General features: G+C 36.9%; 1 protein-coding gene across 1 annotated transcript; it reads left to right on the top strand.

Annotated features, from left to right (window-relative positions):
* Positions 1 to 277: 277 nt before the first annotated feature.
* Positions 278 to 14,244, top strand: LOC145765315 (transmembrane protein 107-like). Its single transcript, XM_082577118.1, has 4 exons — positions 278 to 443; positions 9,430 to 9,598; positions 12,940 to 13,036; positions 13,987 to 14,244. The coding sequence occupies exons 1-4, from the start codon at positions 357 to 359 to the stop codon at positions 14,051 to 14,053; spliced, it is 420 nt and encodes a 139-aa protein (XP_082433244.1). The 5' UTR covers positions 278 to 356; the 3' UTR covers positions 14,054 to 14,244.
* Positions 14,245 to 21,372: the final 7,128 nt, after the last annotated feature.

Genomic DNA, 21,372 nt, shown 5'->3' with positions numbered 1-21,372 from the left:
GTTGAAAACCATGAAATGTACCAGTCCAGTGCTCTGTCAAGGCAGCTAGACCCATGTATATCTGATAGTTCTTAACCACAAAATGTTTGAACTTTTTTGTTTAAACTTGAAGTATATTATGATATATGTCATGCAGTTTTATAAGAACGATTAATTGCAGAACAGATTGATTAATTAAAATGAATTGTTGACACTTCAATAGCAATACAACTTAGCAAGTTGTATACTATTTTGAAATCATGCAGGGATTATTTTTCCTTTTCTTTCCACAGATGAAATAGAAGCTGTTGAAAGTAATATAAAACATTTTAAAAGTATTTGTTTGATTTTTGTATCCTGCACAGTATCCTGCTGAAATGAGGGCAGTGCAAGGTCTTGTTCCAGCTAGATTTCTGATCATAATTGCCCACTTTGTCATAGTGATTACAATGTTTTCATCACTGGTAAGTTATAGTTTGTTTTTGGTTTTTTACATAGCATGAACAATGAACACTATAAACAAGTGTATAATTAAATGCATTAATATTTATTTGAAGTTGTCAGTCAAAGCCAAAATGCTGCAACAAGGTTCTGATCTTAAATTTAAGATGTAAAAACATATTTTCTTAGATTGCTCTAATTATTGCTATTCCTTGAATTGCATTTACCGTGGATATTGTTCAGTAGATTTTTATTGCTTTGTACATTTTCTATTTTTCATTGCTTCTTTAGTTAAAGATATTCTGGCCGGAATTTTCAAAATAGTTTCAGTTTCAATACCTGCCAGGACTGGCAACATTTCGGCCAAGATATTTCAGTTTAGTTTTTTTATTTTCTTGACAATTTTCTGTGCAGTAAAAGATAACAATCCCAAAACAACCTATCCAACATAACATAGTAAGACAGGGATTCCCAAACTTTTTCTATTCACATACCATTCAGAAGTTTCATAGCCTACAGTGTTCACGTACCACCTATGTTATGTCCTATATCCAAAACACCTTAAAAATATTATATGTAATAGAAGGCAAGAAAGTTTGACGAATATCAGCACAGGGCTCCAAGACAAAATTGGATTGTTATCGTAAGATTAAAATAAATATTTTAAACTATTTATCTGTTGCATAACTGTTAGACTAATAAATAGGCTGTACTGCTACGATCAGTAGCACTCTCAAAACGGAAACTTTAAAAAGTGAAAAGTTTTGTCGTATCTGTTGTACAACCAGAGGTTCCCAAACTGTGCGTCGTGACACCCTGGTGCATTATCTCAATTTTTCAAAGTGTCACAGTCACACAATGATTCCACTTTGCATCTAAATTCAGTTGCAGTAATAAAACGCTCACAGATATTGTTATCCTTTAAAATGAGTAGTCGAACTCTTTAGTACGAAACTGTTGCAATCGATTCACAGGCCTGACATATAAAAAATTTCTGCAGTTTTGACTTAAAACAGTAGGGCGGTGGAAGAAAGGTACAGTAGTACTCGGTTAATCCGGATTCGATTTGACCAGCGATTCCATCCGGATTAGGCGAAGATCCGGATTAACCGATGACGGTTCTATCAAGCCTGACGTTACCTAGATAGAAGGGTATCGGTAAAAATCACCGAAATTGAACGCATTAGTGTGGTCATCTGTCAATTCCGAGACGCGCGATCACCATATTAGCGATAGAATTCTTTTGAAATGCAGTATGCATGTAAAACGAATGTATTTGTAGACTCTGCGTTTAACGCAAGAACACACTGGCAAAAGTTATATCTTTAGACATGCGTGTCGGAATAATCTGTAGTCACTCAAAACTTTTGAAAACAGTTACGGAAGACGAGTTTCTTTGGAAAACTTACAAAAAATCAAACAAAGTCTTCTATTGGAAAAACATCACCGACATACCGCCGAAAATTCCACCGACATCTTTTCAAGTGACAGTACGAGTTTGGGCATTTGCGCACGAATTTTGCGTTAGGAGGGATTACTGTTTATGAAAAGAAGAAATCCGCAATAATTTATTGCGTCACATTAACGGAACAATAGATAAGAAATTTCTCGCTATAAGCCACGTTACGTTTTAGCATAAAATGGCAAAACTGTCGGGAAAATCCGGATAAAGCGATAGAGAAAGCGCAACTTTTGTCCGGAATAGGCGAAGATCCGGATTAAATAATCCGGATAATCCGAAGCCGTTTCTCAAGAAAAAGATTACAAATCATTTGTACTTCCAGTTTCATCCGGATTAGGCGAAGACCCGGATTAACCGAATCCGGATTAACCGAGTTCTACAGTATAATATACGATTAACAACAGAAAGTATCAAAATCGACATTCTAACCTAGATTACTTGCAAAACGTTATTTTGATCAAATATGTGGGGTTTGTTACAGTTCAAACTTAGTTACAACAAATTGTGAGCTCTCATAACTAAAATTGTAGTTTTGTTGATAGTGTCTTAGCTGTTGTTCTTGCTGCAAGATGCATTGCTTGCAATCAGATTGTGTTTTTGTTGGTACTCAGATTGTGTTTTAACAAAAGAATAACCATTCATCTGTTTTAGCTACCGGTACCAAGCTTCAGAAATCATGCTATTTCCACAAACCAATCCCTTGGCGGATCAGAAAATATTTTTGAATCATATGAATGTTTATCATTTTTCTGAAGAAATACAAAGTCTATCATACGTTGTATGGCTTCATTTGCTTAACACTAGAACGGCCGAAAAAAAAGTATACCTCCAACGGCCGCTGGTGTCAAAATCAACACTTTTCACAAAAAATTTATTTTTTCGCAAAATTAACCATAAGAGTTCGTTTTATTTTAGAGTGATAAAATTATCTGAGACACTTATTACTTTTGTCACCTATTTGCGCTGTTCATTTTTTGGTTTTAGACGCATATTATGACGTAGGCTATCAGATTTTGATCAGTTCGAAGCTTGACTGTATCTGTATCTTGACTCTGTACAATGATCTAAAAATTTAACAGAGCTAAGACAAAATTATCATAAAAATACCACAAAGTTTTCTTATTCAGCAGAAAAAAATCAAACAAACCAACAAACACTTTACGCTGTGCAGCCTTTGCACTCTGTGACTTTCCAGTCACCATTATCACACTTCCCACTTTCGACAGTGGCGGCAAATGGTAACTGTATTGTTTTAGCAATAATATCCAGCACATTTTCTGCGTTTTTTAGATGGTCGTCCCTGCTCTTCTCTCTGCAGTGTCGGCTTTCGTTTCAGCGCATGAGCAGTTCTCAAGCTCTCAATGAGCTGGAGGATATAATCACGTCAGCTGATGTTGCTGCCGGAACGTTTTCTAAAAATAATCCAAGAGTTCAAGGCTGCAATATCTAGCATATTTGTCCAAACTGCAAGAGGCCATCGTTTGCTTGCTGCATGTGTAGTGCATTTTCTTGCCATTTGGTCAAACACATCAACTGCTTCTTTGTTCTTGCTATAAAAATGGATCACAGAGGGTTTCTTTTTCTCTGTTGCATCAATACTGGGGCTGTCATGCATAGTGGAAACGACATTTGCATTTTTTTGCACTGATAGTTTACAAGCATGCAGCATTGCAGCTGTTCGTTGAGTTGTATAAGAATTTACTGGAAAATCTTTCTCCTCCACCCTTGGTCATCTCCTTTGTCAGTCCTTTACTGTTAGCTCGAACAGTTCCAACAATGGTTATATTTCTTTCCTGTAGCAAACAAGCAAGATTCACCCTAGTAAAGAAGTTAACTGTTGTGACGTTGTACCCGCCTTGTCTGTGCAAATTGGTGGTGATCCTCATCACTACATCCTCGTAGAGAAGCCTTCCATTTCGCTGCTTTCTTTCAATAGCTCCAAGATACGATAAGTACAATACGGTATTGCATACATATTTGGAATGAATGCATACCTATTTGGAATGTTACGAATGAACCTCTAACACCCACAATTTCATGCCAAACTTGTCTGGTTTGTGTGGCATGAACACGATAAAAGGACATATGTTTTTCATTGGAAATAGCTGTTCATCGATTGGCAGGCTCCATTCTAAAGTGTAATGGTTGATGCAATTAGCAACAAGTCCTTCCACTGGCTCTCGAATATGAATAAACTTATCTGTTGCAAATCGCTGATAGATTTGTGGAAGGTATCTGTAAACTCAGTACGATGACCTAAAATCAAGCCGAGCGATAACACACATCAAGTCGAGCGTTGGACAATCACCATGAGAAACGCTATAAGTAAGTGTGAAAACTATTGAATTAGTTTTTTTTTACACAGAAAATCTTTTGTACTTGACAAATCTTATTAAATTTGTATGAAGTGTCGATTTCTACACTTCGGCCGTTGGAGGTATATCCGCACATTGTAGATAACATAAAAAGATTTTTTAGAAAAATATTACTGAACTATAAAGTGTAAGCATAATTGGGAAGCTACTGAAAGTTTGAAAACGTTGCAATAACAATTAAGGCCCAAAATAGTGAACTAAATTTCTAAAAGTGTTGATTTCGACACCTTGGCTGTTCTAGTGTTAATAATGTATAAACAATTCACGGCATGTATTGGGAATTGTAGCAGTCATAAAATTATACAGTTGTTTCCTCATTTTTATCAGATGAGCTGCTTCTGTTTGGTAATCCGTAAAAATGCATGAAGAAAAAATCCATGCGGAAAATATGCTGAATGGAAAATATTTATATAGAAAATATCCCGAATGGAAAATGTCTATGCAAAGAATATCCATACCAAAGAGTAGCCTATCCATCTTAGTAGTTGGCCTACAGCATTTGAAGGTAGGCCTAATCAGTAATTTTCTGGAGTGCTATTGTACAAGACATCGTCTAAGTGTGTAATGAAATATCAACAACATTTCGAAATAAATTTTTTTTTTTTACTGTGTTAGCCCATTTAAAATATCGTGATAAGTTTTATTTCATGATTCAACAGCCTATCGAGTTTTGGTTTTTTTCATCATGATTAGTTTGTTCCTTCTTTAATTGGTGAGACCCGGCGTTTATTCTGCTGGCAGGAATCTGCAAGGTGTTGCTCCCCTCCACCAGTCTTAGGTTTCCTGATCATATTTCTTGATCAAAGTTTAAGTTATAATCATGAAATAAAACTTTCCACAATATTTGGGATACGCTATCACCGTTAAAAATTGATTTGTAATGCTGTTGTTATTTTAATACACATTTAGACAATGTCCAATACAATTGCACTCCAGGCCACTGAAAATTACTGATTAAACCTACTGTATCAGCTTCGCGCACAGCGCCGTGGAGCGTGACGCTCGTGTTCTGATAAGATTCTCTTTTTGTGAGTAAACGCGACCTGGCAACACTGGACACACTCAGTAGATTTTGCAGGACGGTTTACTGTGGAATAATAATACAACAAACATAAATACATAAAACAACGAATTAAGCGGTTACCACTCAACATGCCAGTGCACTTACCAAACTTTTATGTGCTCCACATGTACTGATCACATTGAATCACAAGAATTCATCACTATTCACAGCCTAATTGTCTTGAAAAATAGAATACAAAATAACTAGGCTAACTGTACAGTGCACTGAAACCGAACACACACGGATTTCACTAACAAAACTACTGCACAATATGTTCACTATACACTTAAGAATTCCCTTACTACCTCAAATCGGCTGCTGATATTTACAGATAAAAAAACTGCACATTAAAACATTAGCTAACTTGCTTACAAAACAATTCTGTCATGGTAAACTTCGGAAGGCTTCGCAGCAGCAAACGACGACTAAAATGTGGTAACCGCAACTACGGAACAATAATAAAAATAAAGGGCGTAAAATCTCATACACCTACCTTTAGATCAGCGGTTCTCAAACTGGGGTCCGTGGTCCTTTTGGGGTCCGGGAGACAATTTTCTGGGACCGCGAAGCACCTTCCAAAAAAATTAACACAATCCTGAAGAAAAAAAATTTGTGGAAAGTAAAAAATTTCAGACAGCTTATTTTCCAAACCAAAGTTAAAAGATATTTTATATAATATATTTTAGTATAGCTGGTTATAGTAAGCTTACCTATATTTTAGTAAGCTGGTTTGGCATCTCTCCATCTTGTAACATCAAGGAGTGCATAGTGGTGACGTACTCCTACAACGCTCGTGTTTATCAGATCAAGAACAGAATTACGAAATTTAGTTGACTAAAAAGGAGTTAGGCGAAGTTGATTAAGGCTGGTTATTTTTTATTGATTTAAGTTTTGAATTGAATGCCTTTCCAAACTTTTAGCTTTTTTAACCTTAGTCAAAATTGATATACTAATTGAATTTTTAACTTAAATTTGAGTACAAAAAGTGAAAATGGTTCAGCCTCGAAAAAAATTAAGATTCAATGATTCCTATCTTCTATTTGGTTTCACTGTGATACATTCTGGAGGAGAAGAAAAGCCGCAGTGCGTGTTCTGCTCTAAAACCTAGCAAGCTGGAAAGACATTTGGTAACACATCATCCAGATTATCAAAACAAAGACGCAGATTTTTTTAAACGGCAAGCTAATAGTTTAGTTAGGTCAAGATTTGATAGCACTGGTGATCAATGGAAGGAAAATACTGTTAAAGGCCTTCTACAAAGTTGCAAAAAAATAGCTATCGCCAAGAAGCCTCACACCATCGAAGAACAGCTGATCTTGTCTTGTTGCCTAGTTATTGTATCAAACGTTTTGGGAGAATCTGAAGCTCAAAATCTAAAGCAAATGTCTCTGTCAAACGACACCGTGAGTAGGAGAATATCTGAGCTATCGGAAAATGTTTTGTCGCAGGTGGTGTCAAAGATACAGAATTCAATATCACATACCTAGCTCGAAACATATTGGATGTGATGCATAATATCAAGATCATATTGAACTAAACGGAACCTAACATAGAACTGATAACACCCAAGCAGGTGCACCCATTTTATTGACGTGTGCATTTTTAATTGCATGTAGGACAGGTAACAAATCAATTATTATTTACAGTTTTTGCTCTAATTTGCCTTAAGTTTTTGGTGGACCGTGAGTCGTTGAAAAAATCGCAAGGGGACCGTTCAACAATTTTTTTGAAAAAGTTTGAGAACCACTGCTTTAGATGCTGTAGGTCAACTACCAAAGATGGATGAATATTCTCTGTATGGATATTTTCCATTTAGAATATTTACTGTATACTATAGAAATTTTCCATTCAGGATATTTTCTGTAAGGATTTTTTTTCTGGATTTTTACCTACATTCCTTCTACTTGAACAGGGATATCTAAAGAAGAAGATACGAAAGCTCATAGCGACTGCTTATTCTCACAACACTAGAAGGGCAGTAGTTGGTATCGCGTTAAACATGCAGCTCATTTTAAAATTGCAAAAAGTTTTGTCGTGCAGCTGGTACAGTCAGCTGCAGAAGACAGTTAGCAAATGTTATGCAGAGCATATTTTAAAAATACTTGTTTGGAAAGGCAGATAAAAAGGTTACGGTACCACTAAGCTGTTTTTCTGAACAAAGCTTTTGCCGTAGGCTAGGTGTATAGCAAGTATACAGGTAGTTGAATTAACAAGTAATTACCCTATGAGCATTCAGTAAATATGCATGCCTGATGGCTGGGTTTTTTTTTTCGGTTGTTTATCGGTCATTGACCGATTTTTTAGCAAAATGTCCGAAAAAAAAATATAGTCAATTCGGTCAAAATGTCCGAAAAAATATATAGTCATTTACCAAACATGACTAAAAATGACCAAAATAAATAAAAATGGCCGAATTTTTTCAAATCATTTCGGACAAATGACCGAAGTCTCAGCGAAAAAAAAAACAGCCTGATGGTTATAGCACAATGTAGGTTATCACAACAAGGTTTATTAAATTATATACTATTGGTTCCCATTGTCATTTTACAATACACGGAGATTATTTACGATAAACAGAAGCCTTTTTATTGTAAGACGTCATAAAAGCTTTTGTATCCCCTTCTTTAGATATGCCTAGGTGCTTAAGTCATTAAGATAACACAGTTGTTCTTATAACTTTTTTCATGCGAACCAGTGTTCTCAGAATCCTCTGCCGCTTAGACGTGCATGACGTAATGAATATTTAACTTTATTTGCAAACTTTCAACTTATTAAAGCTTACTATAAGTAGAATGTAATAAAAATAAAGTTGGTCATTTCCTATATCAAAGTACTTTAGTCTAACGATAGAAAATTATATCTGTCTGAAAATGACATACTTTTATAAACCTTCATCGGCAATTGAACACTTTCAGTTTACCCTTTCAGTTTCATGAGGTAAGCTGTTTATGAGGTTTCCAACTTATTTTGACAAGTGTCCGTCTATTTGTCAAAGCGTTGAAGATTCACAATTCACATTTTTGTCTAGTGCCTTTCTAAATTCCCCTGTTTCTAAGACACTTTGCAGTAACAATCTAATTTACTGTAAATCGTTACGATTCATCTATTGTTACTTTTTGTAAAAATACAATTTGAGCACAAACAAAAGCACAGCCTGAGTGCCACAATGTTGCCAAAAACGGAGCTGGTGTCGATTTCGAAACCTCCATTGTTAGAGGTGTATTCTGTAATGAAAAAAAATACTACTATTACAAATTTTGTAAATACAGATTAAAAGTTTGTGCAATTACGTGAAGCTACTGAAACTCTCATAGAGGTAGGAGAACAAAGAAATGCTAAACTGAGATGTCGCAGATTATAAGTGTCTATGTCGACACCTCCATCACTCTAGTGTTAGTAAATGATTAAGGGTAATTTGGAAGTTCTGAATCCGAATCTAAACTAAAAAAAAATCTAATCAGAGCAAAAGGATCCAAATTACTGGATGTGTAATAAAGACGACGTCAAATATTTTTCTTTTATCAAAAGTAACAATTTTGTTATCATCATAGGGAACGTTCAAATATTATGTAACGCTTTTTTTCCGAATTTTTGACCCCCCCTCCCCATGTAACGCTTTTTTACTACGAATTCAGCACAAAAAACTACCATTCCGTACTCGAAAGCGTTATGTAACGTTTTGCTTGAACCCCCTCCCTCCAATGTGACGCTAACGTAACGCTTTGCATAACCCCCCCTCCCCCTCGAAGGAGTTACGTAATATTTGAACGTTCCCACAGCTCAAAAAACGGACGTGATAGAATAAATCCAAGGTCAGAGGATTTGGACAGTTCAGGTTGTTGCAATATGGTACATCTCTATCTTAAATTGATAATGTAAGGTGGTGTTTAATGTCCTATGGTGTCTTCAGAGAATAATGTCAAATTCAGAACCACCACATTGCTTTGCGTGGGTTGGAAAAATATTCTCTTTTAGTGTCACACAGGAGGGAGAGAAGAAAAGCTATAAAAGAGCATACGAACAACTGTTATTATAAATTATAATACTACGGTACCCCATTGAAAATGCTTAACTTGTTGCAACGATTTTTTTTCTTTGCACCATTTCAGGATTCAAATGTACAGGCTTGTCTTCCTGTGTCATACACCACTGATGAGTTCAATGCTTTTCGGACAGAGATGATAGTTGCCTTATCTCTAACTATCTTTTTGTTTGCCATTGAATTTCTTGGCTTTGCTGCAGGATTTTCAATGTTTAATGCAACACAAACTCTACTTTGTATCCTTTTTATTGGTTATGTTTTTGTTGAAATATTTTTTACATAAACAATTGAACATGTGTGTCGTTCATCGGAACAAATCTTGATGACGTGGTTTGAGTGACTTCAACCTGAATGACACGAGACTTGGTTGTTTCTTGCGTCTCAGACCTCTAAGCGCGTTTATTTTCCCAGTGACCAAGCATGGCCTACCAGAGCTCCTTTCCGGCAGCCTAATTCTCATACTCGGCAGCCAAAATAAAAAAATCCGTTAAAAATTTGTGTTTTCAAAAATGTGTTAATTAATATCTTGCTTATGTTTTCATTCAGGTAAATGCAAACATGGCCCTAAAACACATTTGCGGTTGTATTTAAATGTACTGCTTTCCAAGTAAGTGTAGAGCCAACCTTCGAGTTTTTATAGGTCGACGCTTAGTCTTTTTGCAAAACTTTCATTAAGGCATATGCAGCTAATAAGGCCCGGCCAGTAATAAGGCCCACCCCCTGGATCTCCGTTGTTACAAATCTTTTAAACAAAATTGGAAGCTCTGATTGCTGCTATGGTGAATTGAGACTAACTGGTAAAGTTTCACAGCCTAAAGTTGCGAACTTTTTGAGTTACGGAAAGTTGAAGTTTGGGGGGACTGAAAATGAGTGGTTGTATTAATTTTCACATATTTTAGACTGCTCTGCAGTTAACAAACCGCTTTGACTTCCGTTTTTTTGCATTTTATGTGAAAGATATGTGCATGCTGATGCAGTAAAACCAATAAATTTGAACTTTTTTTCTAATTAAAGCAAGACTGATAATGATGATCAGACTAGGCTAATTTTGGTATTGAGGCCCATGGTCCCCTGGCGTAACGTTGTGCACTAGGGTGGAGTGAAAAAAACTTTTTATAAAATTTTTTATTAGCTCGGGGTTGGAAAACTTGCCAATTACTACTAAAACTAATTGTGCAAAATTAGAATGTATTCTGACGAGAGCTTGATCTGCCACCAGCCACTTGAAAATTTACTATTGGGCCATTCCGTGTGAATTCACACAGTCAAGAAATTCAACCTCTTCAATTTTTCTTAAATTTTACACACCTTTTCATTATCTTATATGATGAACACCTGCAAAATTTGAGTGAAGTTTATTGAGAAACACGAGAGTTATAAAGCATTTAGTTTGGGGGAGTCTGCCGAGGGGGCACAATTTTTTTATTTTTGGCCATGTTTGAGGTCCTATTACTGCTTAAGTAAATTAGGCAAGAACCTAATTTTTTTACAGGTGATAATAATTCTGCCAAATATTGAAAAAACAACATCGTTCACATTCCCACTTTAAAAGGTCAAAGGTCATAGACATCCAAATGTGGCCGTTTCCAGCTCTCGGTTAAAATTTTCCAAAATTTTAAAACTTTGCTAAGACTTTATTTTTGATTGGTTTTGGCTGAAATTTAGTAGAAATTTTGTTTACAGGATTCTCTATGAAATTTCAGGGTAAATTTTTACTGGGGTCATGGGTAATCGGGATATTAAAAGGACCTCTTTTTTGCTTTTTGTAATTTTGACCCATGTTTCACATTAAATACTTCCCAACCTCTTTAATATTTTGTACTGAAATTTTCTCAGTTCATAGAAAATCCTGTAAACAACATTTCTACTAAATTTCAGCCAAAACTAATCAAAAATAGGGTCTTGGCACGGTTTTAACATTTTAGAAAATTTTAGCCGAGAGCTGGAAAGGGCCACATTTGGATGTCTTTGACGTCTGACCTTTTAGAGTGACAATGTGAACGGTGTTGTGTTTTCAATACTTGTCAGCAGTACTATCACCTGTAAAAAAATTAGGTTCTTGCCTAATTTACTTAAGCAGTAATAGGACCTCAAACATGGCCAAAAATAAAAAAATTGTGCCCCCTCGGCAGACCCCCCCAAACTAAATGCTTTATAACTCTCGTGTTTCTCAATAAATTTTACTCAAAATTTGCAGGTGTTCATCATATAAGATAATGAAAAGGTGTGTAAAATTTAAGAAAAATTGAAGAGGTTGAATTTCTTGACTGTGTGAATTCACACCGAATGGCCCAATGGTAAATTTTCAAGTGGCTGGTGGCAGATCAAGCTCTCGTCAGATTACATTCTAATTTTGCACAACTAGTTTTAGTAGTAATTTGCAAGTTTTCCAACCCCAAGCTAATAAAAATTTTATAAAAAGTTTTTTCACTCCACCCTATTGTGCACCCCTGGTTAAGAAAGTGAGGGTTAAAGACTTGAGTGACCTAAACAATTCTTGTTACACCATTAATACAATTTGTTATTGCAATGGAAATATCATAATTTCAGAATCAAAATACTTTATCATCCCTACCATGTCTAAAAACACCATGTCACCTTTTAAAAAATGGAGCATGGGGCGGGGAGGGAATAGTTGTCTCTGTGTATTTAATTATTAGTTATGTGCCTGTGTTGTCGATTAGAATTTGTTTTGTGGTGTGGTTATAGTGAAAATACACCTTTTCCATCACTTTTGGTGCTAATTCAAACCGGGCCTTATTCACAACACGTGCATCTAATAAGGCCCGCTTGAGATTTTTTAAATTTTTTTAATATTTTACAACCCCTTTTACTTAGAAACTTGTGTCATAGATATGTTGTTTAGATAGACCCAAAGTATCCTCATTCCAAGTTTCGTTCAAAATTATGCAGTATTTAGAAAAATATTGAGGTTTGAAAATTAGCGGGCCTTATTAGCTGCAGGTGCCTTAGCAATATTTCTCGTCAGCATGCGAAAGACTCTGCATTGTTTATGAAAAGGTTGCGAGTGAAGAGAAAAAAGCTTGATGTACAGACGCAAGTGATAAAAAAAATTTAAATACCAATAATTTTTTAATCATAAATTGATTTCGCTATCACAGACATGATCACATAAATATATATCACATTCACCTTCACAGGCTCTTGATATGATCATACTGAGGATGCTGAATCATCAGTTGTTTGATGAGTAGTCACTTGAAAATTTAAGGTTTAAAATAATTAGATTTAGATGTTTTGTAAGTTTGTACACACAAACTACTTCAAAGATATATATTTTTATATATGCGATAGCCAAATCAATTTATGATTAAAAATCAGCCTGGTAAACTGTTTGTTGTGTTGAGTAACAAGGCTTATACAGTAGTCTATATAAGCTTAAATTGACCAGTTACCGTGTTCTTTATAGGTGAGCTTTGAAGTAGTTTGTGTGCACAAAGTTACAAAACGTCTAAATCTAGTTATTTTAAAGCTGAAATTTTCAAGTGACTACTCATCAAACCACTGATGATTTGCTGAATGAAAGAGATCTTTTATTCCTTAACTAACATCTCAGCAATCGGAGCGCATGCTGGGGCAACCGTAGCATTGTCCTTCTTTTTGTTTGATTCTTTATATTGCCGGTTGTACTGGTATATATTTGCCTTTTGCAGGTAAGCAGCAGACACGTCTCTTTATGGTTAAAAATTTCTAACGTTAGATCTGCATAAAAGCAAATAGGTTTCACGGTGCAGGATTTTTGTTTTGCATTATAGGCTATGCCTATTGCCTGGTACTATTGCCTCTGTCACTTCATGCTTTGTTGCAAACCTTACACGCTGCATGATTTTATTGAAAAGACAGTTTGACCAAAGTTCGCCACAATAGCTTCGTTGGATAAGCGCCTGACTTCATGAATGAAGAAACGTCAAGATGAAGCGTCGCTGGTTCAACTCAGGGTGTGTGCTTGAGCAACGCATTTAAAGGACACCTTTCCATTCAACGGTACCCAGTGGATGGAATAATTCCCCTGCAACAATCGGAAACTTCACCCTGTCAATCTCGGTAACCGGCCCTGCGTAAGCGGTTCAAAGCCTCTAGGCTACAAGTATGCGAAACTGCCAGGAATAATCTATCAGATGTTTTGTTAATCCGAGGATAAATATTCAAAAGCAACCAAGCGCGCAAGTCGAGAGCAGCAGAATCTTGTTGTTTTTTGGTTTGCACAGCCCAGTGTTTATCCTACTTAACTATCGGAGCTTTCCGTAAAGAAGTAGTGTAGGTCGAGAGTGAAGTTCACTTGGTGTGGTTAAAGTCCCTGGCTATTTAGCCTAAAAATGTTTTCCCTTGTGATTTAACGGTAGCCGAAAGGGCCTATTAAATATTTCCTATCTAGGCCTAATAAGTTTTACAATGTAGGCTACGTTGTATAACTTATGATTTCATTATCCTACCAGATAATCATCCTTAGATGTGTAGGCTGCCTTAGGTTGATGCAGCACTTATGGTTTTAATAATCCAGTTCTTAGATTCAGGTTGTCATCATACGACAACTGGCAAACATCCTTGAAGTTACACTTGGAAAAATTAGGTATGTGTCTTACTTTGCGAATTGTATTTTCAGTGTGCTACCAACGTTGACGGAATTGATGGTGATGTTTGCAGTTCTACAGTGGAAGACAGGATACTGATTACGACTTAGCCTATAGGCCTACCGTAATTTTGCGTATTGTTGCAGAATTTTGTACGAAGTATAAGCTTCCCACCTGATAACGTTTATCGGTGTTGAAGCGATGTAAAAATGGCAACTTGTTAACTGGGCGGATGTGTTTGTCTTGTAGCAGTAGCACTTACATTTTTTAAATAAACTCGATTCATGATTTTTTTTGGCTGAGTTAGGCTAGTCAGGTAAAATAGTGGGTCGCGAGACCTTTCATTCTATCAATCAATGTTTTATTTGTCAGGAACATAGGTACAGTACATGTTTGAAATATGCACAAGTTCCCATACCGACAGGGAGACAACAAGACGACCATACGGTCTACTAGTCCATTGTCACCAGGGATGGAGGAACCGCGTGGGCCTGAGACCACCTACTTTATTTTCTGGGTGGCCCTGGCCCACCCACTTTTGAAAGCCAAATTTCTTTGAAAAAATTAGCGAAAACAGCAAATCAGAGAGGGAGTTCCAAAAAAAGGTCTTCACTCGTTTGATACACAGTAGTTTGATTATCTTTGGTAGCTCAATGATGAAATCCAGTCGTTAAACTTTTCTGTTGAGTCCATTATTGATGTGCAGCACGTGTGGATGTGGTTACGTGTGACTGGTGGAGTAATCTATCAATCAATATAATTATTCTCTATGCTCTCATGGTTAGAACAGTGATATTATTACATATGCACGTACCGGTACTGTATAATGCTGCATATTATTACTCCCAGGTGGTATTATAACTGTGTGTGTATTGTTGCCTTTTTATTTGTGTGTAGGCTGCATCGCCACATTTTGTACAGCGCTATAGAGCAATTCAACAATTTTGTAAATTTTTTTAACCAAATCCGCCCCAAAATGGAAAATTTTGCCGTTGTCACGAAAGGCAATTATGAAAACGCAATGTGTAAACCAGGGGTCGGCAACCTTTTTCTAACAGCGAGCCAAAGCCAAACTTTACATGGTCTTGGCGGGCCGTAGCCTATTAATACCAGTTTTGATAGACTCAGAGGCATGATTTCAAGGCGTTGACGTAGCCTTCAGAATATCGGCTTGTAATATACTTGACGGGAATCGGCTGAACAAATTCTTAACATCAAAATTTTTGTTTACTGCACGCACAAATACTGCCAGCTCAGCTGTAGGCTTATCTGTCGCGTCTGTGCTCTCATCTATTGCCATTGCGAAGAACTGTAGAGTGTGAATATACAATAACTTTTTGCTGGATGTTATGTTCTCCGATATCTCTTCTTTTCGTCGAGTTACGGTTCTTGTTGAAAAACTTAGGCCTATATCTGAAAAGTAGTTTTTTTTTTTCTCTGGACATATGTTTTCAATAACGTCCATCTTACACCTTTTCCTAAATTCTCCATCGCAAAAGAATTTTCTGATTCATTGGTTTTCCTTTCCTTTGTAACAGAGAAATTTGCTGTTTTAAGGCTTTTTTGAGTAGATTAATTTTGCCGTTCCTTGTTTGACCTATTAACTTGGAAAAAATAATATGTTTTGTATCATAATGGCGCTTTATGTTGAGTTCTTTGTTTATACAAACAGAAATGGGGCAAATGAAACTGCATAAAGCAGCCGGTCCATCAGAAGTGAGCGTAGAGATGATAAAAGCAAGTGGAGAGTTGGGAATTGAAGTAATGCTACAACTTAGCCAAAGGGTATTAGATGGAGAGGGAATGCCGGAGAAGTGGAAGCATAGTAGTAGTACTGTTGTTCCACTGTTCAAGAGAAAAGGGGGTGTGAGAAGTTGCAGTGCATGTAGAGGTGTAAAACTACTAGAGCATGGAATGAAAATTGTGGAGCGAATACTAGAAAAGAGGTTGAGAACATTGGTGAAATTAAATGATATGCACTATGCAGTTTGGATTTATGCCAGGAAAGGGTACAGTGGATGCTCTGTTTATATTGAGAAAAATGCAGGAGGAATACCGAGAGAAGCAGAGAAAACTATATATTATATGTGTTTCGTCGACTTAGAAAAGGCATTTGACAGAGTAGGCTACCAAGGAAAGTGATGGAGTGGGCAATGAGGAAAAGAGGTATGACATGACCTACATTGAAACCAACAAACTCATTTCAGTAAAGTAGGCTTTAATAAACTTAAAACGTGAATATCCTGCAATTGAAAACTAGCTTTAAAGAATGTTAACAGAAAGTATTAAATGACAAACTAAAACAAGACTCTACTTAAACTGTCGATTGCACTGTTAACTGAAACTAGAGAATGAACCAACACGAAAGAAACCAAGAGAAGCCAAGCCAGGCAATCGGCAAACCCACACTGCGCTGTCGGCAAGAGAGATGTGGTGCGTGACGACACGCGCTACACCACAAGGTATACCGGAGGTATTAGTGAGAGCTGTGATGTCTATGTATGAGGATGCAAGAACAAAAGTGAGAGTTGGATCAAATTATTCAAACTAGTTTTTTGTGAAGGTTGGTGTACACCAAGGATCAGTTTTGTCACCTCTGATATTTGCTATTGTGGTTGACGTTCTAACTGAAGGAGTGAGAGAGGGTTTATTGAGTGAAATTTTGTATGCAGACGGCCTGGTCTTGACAAGTAATAGTATGGAGGGACTGGAGAGAAAGTTTGAGAAATGGAAAGAAGCATTTGAAACCATGGGTATGAAGGTGAATCTTGAAAAAACAAAAGTGATGGTGAGTGGAATATGTGGCAAGAGAGTGATGAGAAATTCAATGCAATGCAAGGAATGTGGAAAGTGGGTACATGCAAGATGTGCTAATGTCAAGAGAGCCGCAACAAGATTGGCGAAGTGTTTTGTTTGTGGGAAATGCAGTAAAGGAAGGAATAAAGTGGAAGGCCATGATGATGAGTTCTGCCATGGCATCGAAACAGTGACAGACTTCTGTTATCTGGGTGATCGGATAAATGGAAGTGGTGGATGTGAAGCAGCGGTGACAACAAGGGCAAGATTGGGCTGGGCAAAGTTCAGGGAATGTGGGGAAATGTTGCATGGCAGAAAATTTTCACTAAGAAAGGAAAAGTATATCGGAGCTGTGTGCGGCCTGCAATGCTATATGGTAGCGAGACATGGGTATTGAGAGAGAGTGAACTGGCAATCCTGAGAAGAACGGAAAGGTCAATGGTGAGAACAATGTGTGGGCTGAAAACGAGAAGGGAAAAAAGGACTGAAGAATTGTTGGATATGCTAGAGATGAGAGAGACCATAGACCAACTGGCAAGGGCAAATGGAGTAAGATGGTATGGACATGTGATAAGGAGGGAGGAAGGAAGTTTTCTTAGAAAGGCACTAGATCTAAAGGTGGATGGGAAGAGGAAACGCGGTCGTCCAAGAAGAACGTGGAAACAACAAGTCAAGGATGAATTTAAAAAAGTCGGACTGAAGGAGGAAGATGCAAGGGACAGGGTGAAATGAAGAAAAGGGATTAAAACAATTGCTGCGCGGAAACAATCGGCCACCCCCACTAGTGGGGAACAAACCGACGATGGATTATGATGATGAAACGCTGCAAATCAAAGACGTGGGTCTACTAAAATGATAAATGAAAAGTACTGTACTTGTTCTTCCATTCGATTATACCCTGATAAACCACTGGCCTGGCCACATATTATTATAATTTGGGAGCGGCGGGCCGGATGATTTTTCTTGGCGCGCCGCAGGTTACCGACTCCTGGTGTAAACGATTTCAAATATTAGGAACTCAACAAAGTTATGGGGGGGGCGAACCCCCCCAGAAGTTGGTTGACTTTGACTACTGCGCCTCTGGGCCCACCTACTTTTAAAATGGCTCTTTCATCCCTGATTGCCACCCTACGGAAATGACGGTTTTGCCATTTAAAATACAAGAGAAAAAAGGTTGATAAATAGCCTAATTTTTCAAAAGATAATTCAAATCATCAGCGGCTTCAATAAACATTGTTGTTACTAAGTCATTTTAAACTCCCTATTTGTATCTTGCGTTTGATTCGTCGCAGGTTACGTTGTTAGCCTATATTCAGGCGCAGCAGCCAATGGATTGTGTGTTCATCGAGCGTTGTTACTTGTTAGTATACCTAATTCTAAGGATTTTTTTAATCACTGTACATTTTCTAATAAGTTAAAACAGTTAGCCTATACATAGGCCTAATGGCAGAGGTGTCCAAACTTTTCCCCAGGCGGGGCATATTTGATGGTGAAAGTGCTCGCGGGCCAACAGTCTCCGATAATCTTGTTTTTGTGGATAAAGATGTAACTTATAATGTAGATTGTAGCCTATATATAGTAGGCTACTGTAGTAGCCTATTGTCTTATTCAATGTCATTTTCATACACCAAAGCAATGTGCAAGTTTAAGTATTTTGCAATATATCCTACATTCACGGGATATGATAACTGATAAGTAAGCTATCTGATTTTCCATCAAAATTTGAAACATCCAAAAACTTGGGTCATGCCCCCCCCCCCCCCCCCCCCTAAAAATGCTTTAGTAGTTAACGACGTATTTAATATGTTTTGGGTTGCACTGTCAAAGCAATTAACAATGTTGTTCTATAGACTAGCCTAAGCCAATACGAAATACATGGCCCAATCCACCTACCCCACCCCAGGTATGCCAATGTAGCATATAGTGTTCTGTAAACCTATTATTATTACTATTATTTATTTGCATCAGGCCCATATTCATAAACACAACACAAGTCACAGAACACACAAGGTTACATAATAGAAAAACCTATGCGTAGCCTACATAGTCACGTTATAGTGAGACGCATATAGTGTAGTCATCTAAGCTCAAAAAAAGGGCCAACCCGGAAAAAATTCGTAACTTAACAGATTTGGTATCAAAAGAAGCGAAATTTTATGTAGATTATCATATCCAAAATCCTCTTCAATCGGCTTTGAGCAAATGGAATGGGGGGCATTTGAAATTTGCGTCTAGCGCCCCCTAACGGAAATGAACTATAATCATCTTTTCTAATACTTCCATACTGATTTCTGATTTGTTTTTTCAAATATCGCAATCTGTAGCTTTGTGAGAACATTTTGGTAAAAAATCCTGGATGTGACGTCATGATGACATCACAAGAGAATAATTGGAATATCGTAATTACTCTTCAATACTGGGGATGAATGGAATGCAAGAATACTCCCAGTAAAGCCACTTTTTCTTTTCGTTTTTTACTTTGTTGAATACAATAAGTTTAATGGGGAGTGATGGGCTACTTAAAACACATGTTGCGCCATCTAATGCAGAAAATGTAAATGTTGACAATCGAGAATTTCCAGTGAATGCAATCGTTGGTTTGTGCAATGTCCATATTGTTTTGTGTTCACTTACTTGAGTAAACCTTTCAGAGCATTTAGAAAATCAATGAAAAATTTTAATACTCGAAGTAGCAATGGCGTTATAATGCACTGGTTAAAAGGAATGTTTTATGGACGATCACGAATATCACTGTTATAGGGTAAATAGTAAAATTCAATATCAATCTTTGCAAATACTTATGAACGATAATCTACATGTCAAACCAAACATATCATATCAGTAGAAGGCATTTGAAATTAAGTAAAATTGCTTCAAAAGTTTTGTTTTCATGATTTTTTTTCCTGACTTGTAAATCGCTTTTTTTTTGTTGCAACCAACACTTCAAAAAAGCTAGATTTTGAATAATTTGATCAAATTTGAATCTGATATTTATTTTCAAAATCAAATATGTTTCTATCCGCTTCCTCGTCACTTCCAACGCTGTCTTCGTCTGATGAAACTTCGTCTTTGTCATAATTTTCACAATCCACTCCATTGCAATTACTACACGCAGAAACACATGGTAGCCCGTGCCGCCTGCAGCTGCAAACGTTGGTTCTGCAAGGACTTTTCTTGGTGACGTTACAGTTACATCGTACAAAGCGAAGAATGTTATCAGGAGCCGCACTCAAATCTGTCAGAATAGGATCGTAACTCCCATTGGATAATTTCCAGCCCCCATCGAGCGGATTTAGTTCAACGCTCATCAGTGTTTTCCATTCAATCACCTGCAGATGGATTCGAAGAAAATGATACTTTGCAGCATTTTTGGTTGGAGCGAGAGACTGTGGCTTGATTGTCGTTTTAGATCAGTGGTTCTCAAACTTTTTGAAAAAATTTGTTGAACGGTCCCCTTGCAATTTTTTCAACAACTTACGGTCCTCCAAAACTTAAGGCAAATTAGCGCAAAAACGGTAAATAATAGGCTAGTTTATTTGTTACATGCAATTAAAAATGCACACGTCAATAAAATGGGTGCACCTGCTTGGGTGTTATCAGTTCTATGTTAGGTTTCGTTTGGTTCAATATGATCTTGATTGTTACCAAATGTCTTTTCAGCTTGCTAGGTTTTAGAGCAGAACTTGCTAAAACTTTACAGCTTAGCACGCACTGCGGCTTTTCTTCTCCTCCAGAATGTATCACAGTGAAACCAAATTGAACATAGGAATCATTGAATCGTAATTTTTTTCAAGGCTGAGCCATTTTCACTTTTTGTACTCAAATTTAAGTTAAAAATTCAATTAGTAAAGTTAAAAAGTTTTTAATTTTAGGCTAATTTGACTAAGGCTAAAAAAGCTAAAAGTTCGGAAAAGCATTCAATTCAAAACTTAAATCAGCAAAAATAACCAGCCTTAATCATTAATCAACTTCGCCTACCTTTTTAGTCAAGTATATTTCGTAATTCTGTTCTTGATCTGGTTAACACGAGTGTTGTAGGAATACGTCACCACTATGCACTCCTTGATGTCACAAAGTCGATAGAAACGAAATAAAGGCTATCACAATCAAACGAAAGGCCAGGCTTAAAAAACTGTGTGGAGCGATGCCAAGCCAGCTTAATACTAAAATATATCTGTTAAGTTTGGTTTGGAAAGTAAGTTGCCTGAAAATTTTCACTTTCCACAAATTTTTTTTTATCGGGATCGTGTTAATTTTTTTGGAAGGTGCTTCGCGGTCCCAGATAATTGTTTCGCGGACCCCAAAAGGACCGCGGACCCCAGTTTGAGAACCACTGTTTAGATGTTGCTGCTACCTTCATAAACTGATGGTAGCTCAAATCTTCCATCGCCCAGTTTTCTTTCCCACCATAGCTAAAAAGATAAAAATTGTATATTAAAACTGAACACACTTCTTAAACTTTTATTGATGATTTGGTGGTAGGAACTTGACATTATCGTTATAATACTAATGTAACTTTTTAAGTTACCTGAACATTAACAATTTAAGTTCTTTTTGTTCTACTTCCTCTGCAGTGGCTGTTTCGTCTTCGAATACTTTAGCAGTTTCTTGGAACACCTCCC

Source organism: Aplidium turbinatum, chromosome 2, assembly GCF_918807975.1.
Source record: "Aplidium turbinatum chromosome 2, kaAplTurb1.1, whole genome shotgun sequence".
NCBI classification, from domain to species: domain Eukaryota; kingdom Metazoa; phylum Chordata; class Ascidiacea; order Aplousobranchia; family Polyclinidae; genus Aplidium; species Aplidium turbinatum.
This window is presented reverse-complemented; position numbering and strand designations above follow the sequence as displayed.

Coding starts and splice junctions, on each gene's coding strand:
- LOC145765315 (XM_082577118.1), top strand. CDS start 357: ATGAGGGCAGTGCAAGGTCTTGTTCCAGCTAGATTTCTGATCATAATT. Junction 444..9,429: donor TTACAATGTTTTCATCACTG/GTAAGTTATAGT, acceptor GCACCATTTCAG/GATTCAAATGTACAGGCTTG. Junction 13,037..13,986: donor TATATATTTGCCTTTTGCAG/GTAAGCAGCAGA, acceptor TTGTATTTTCAG/TGTGCTACCAACGTTGACGG.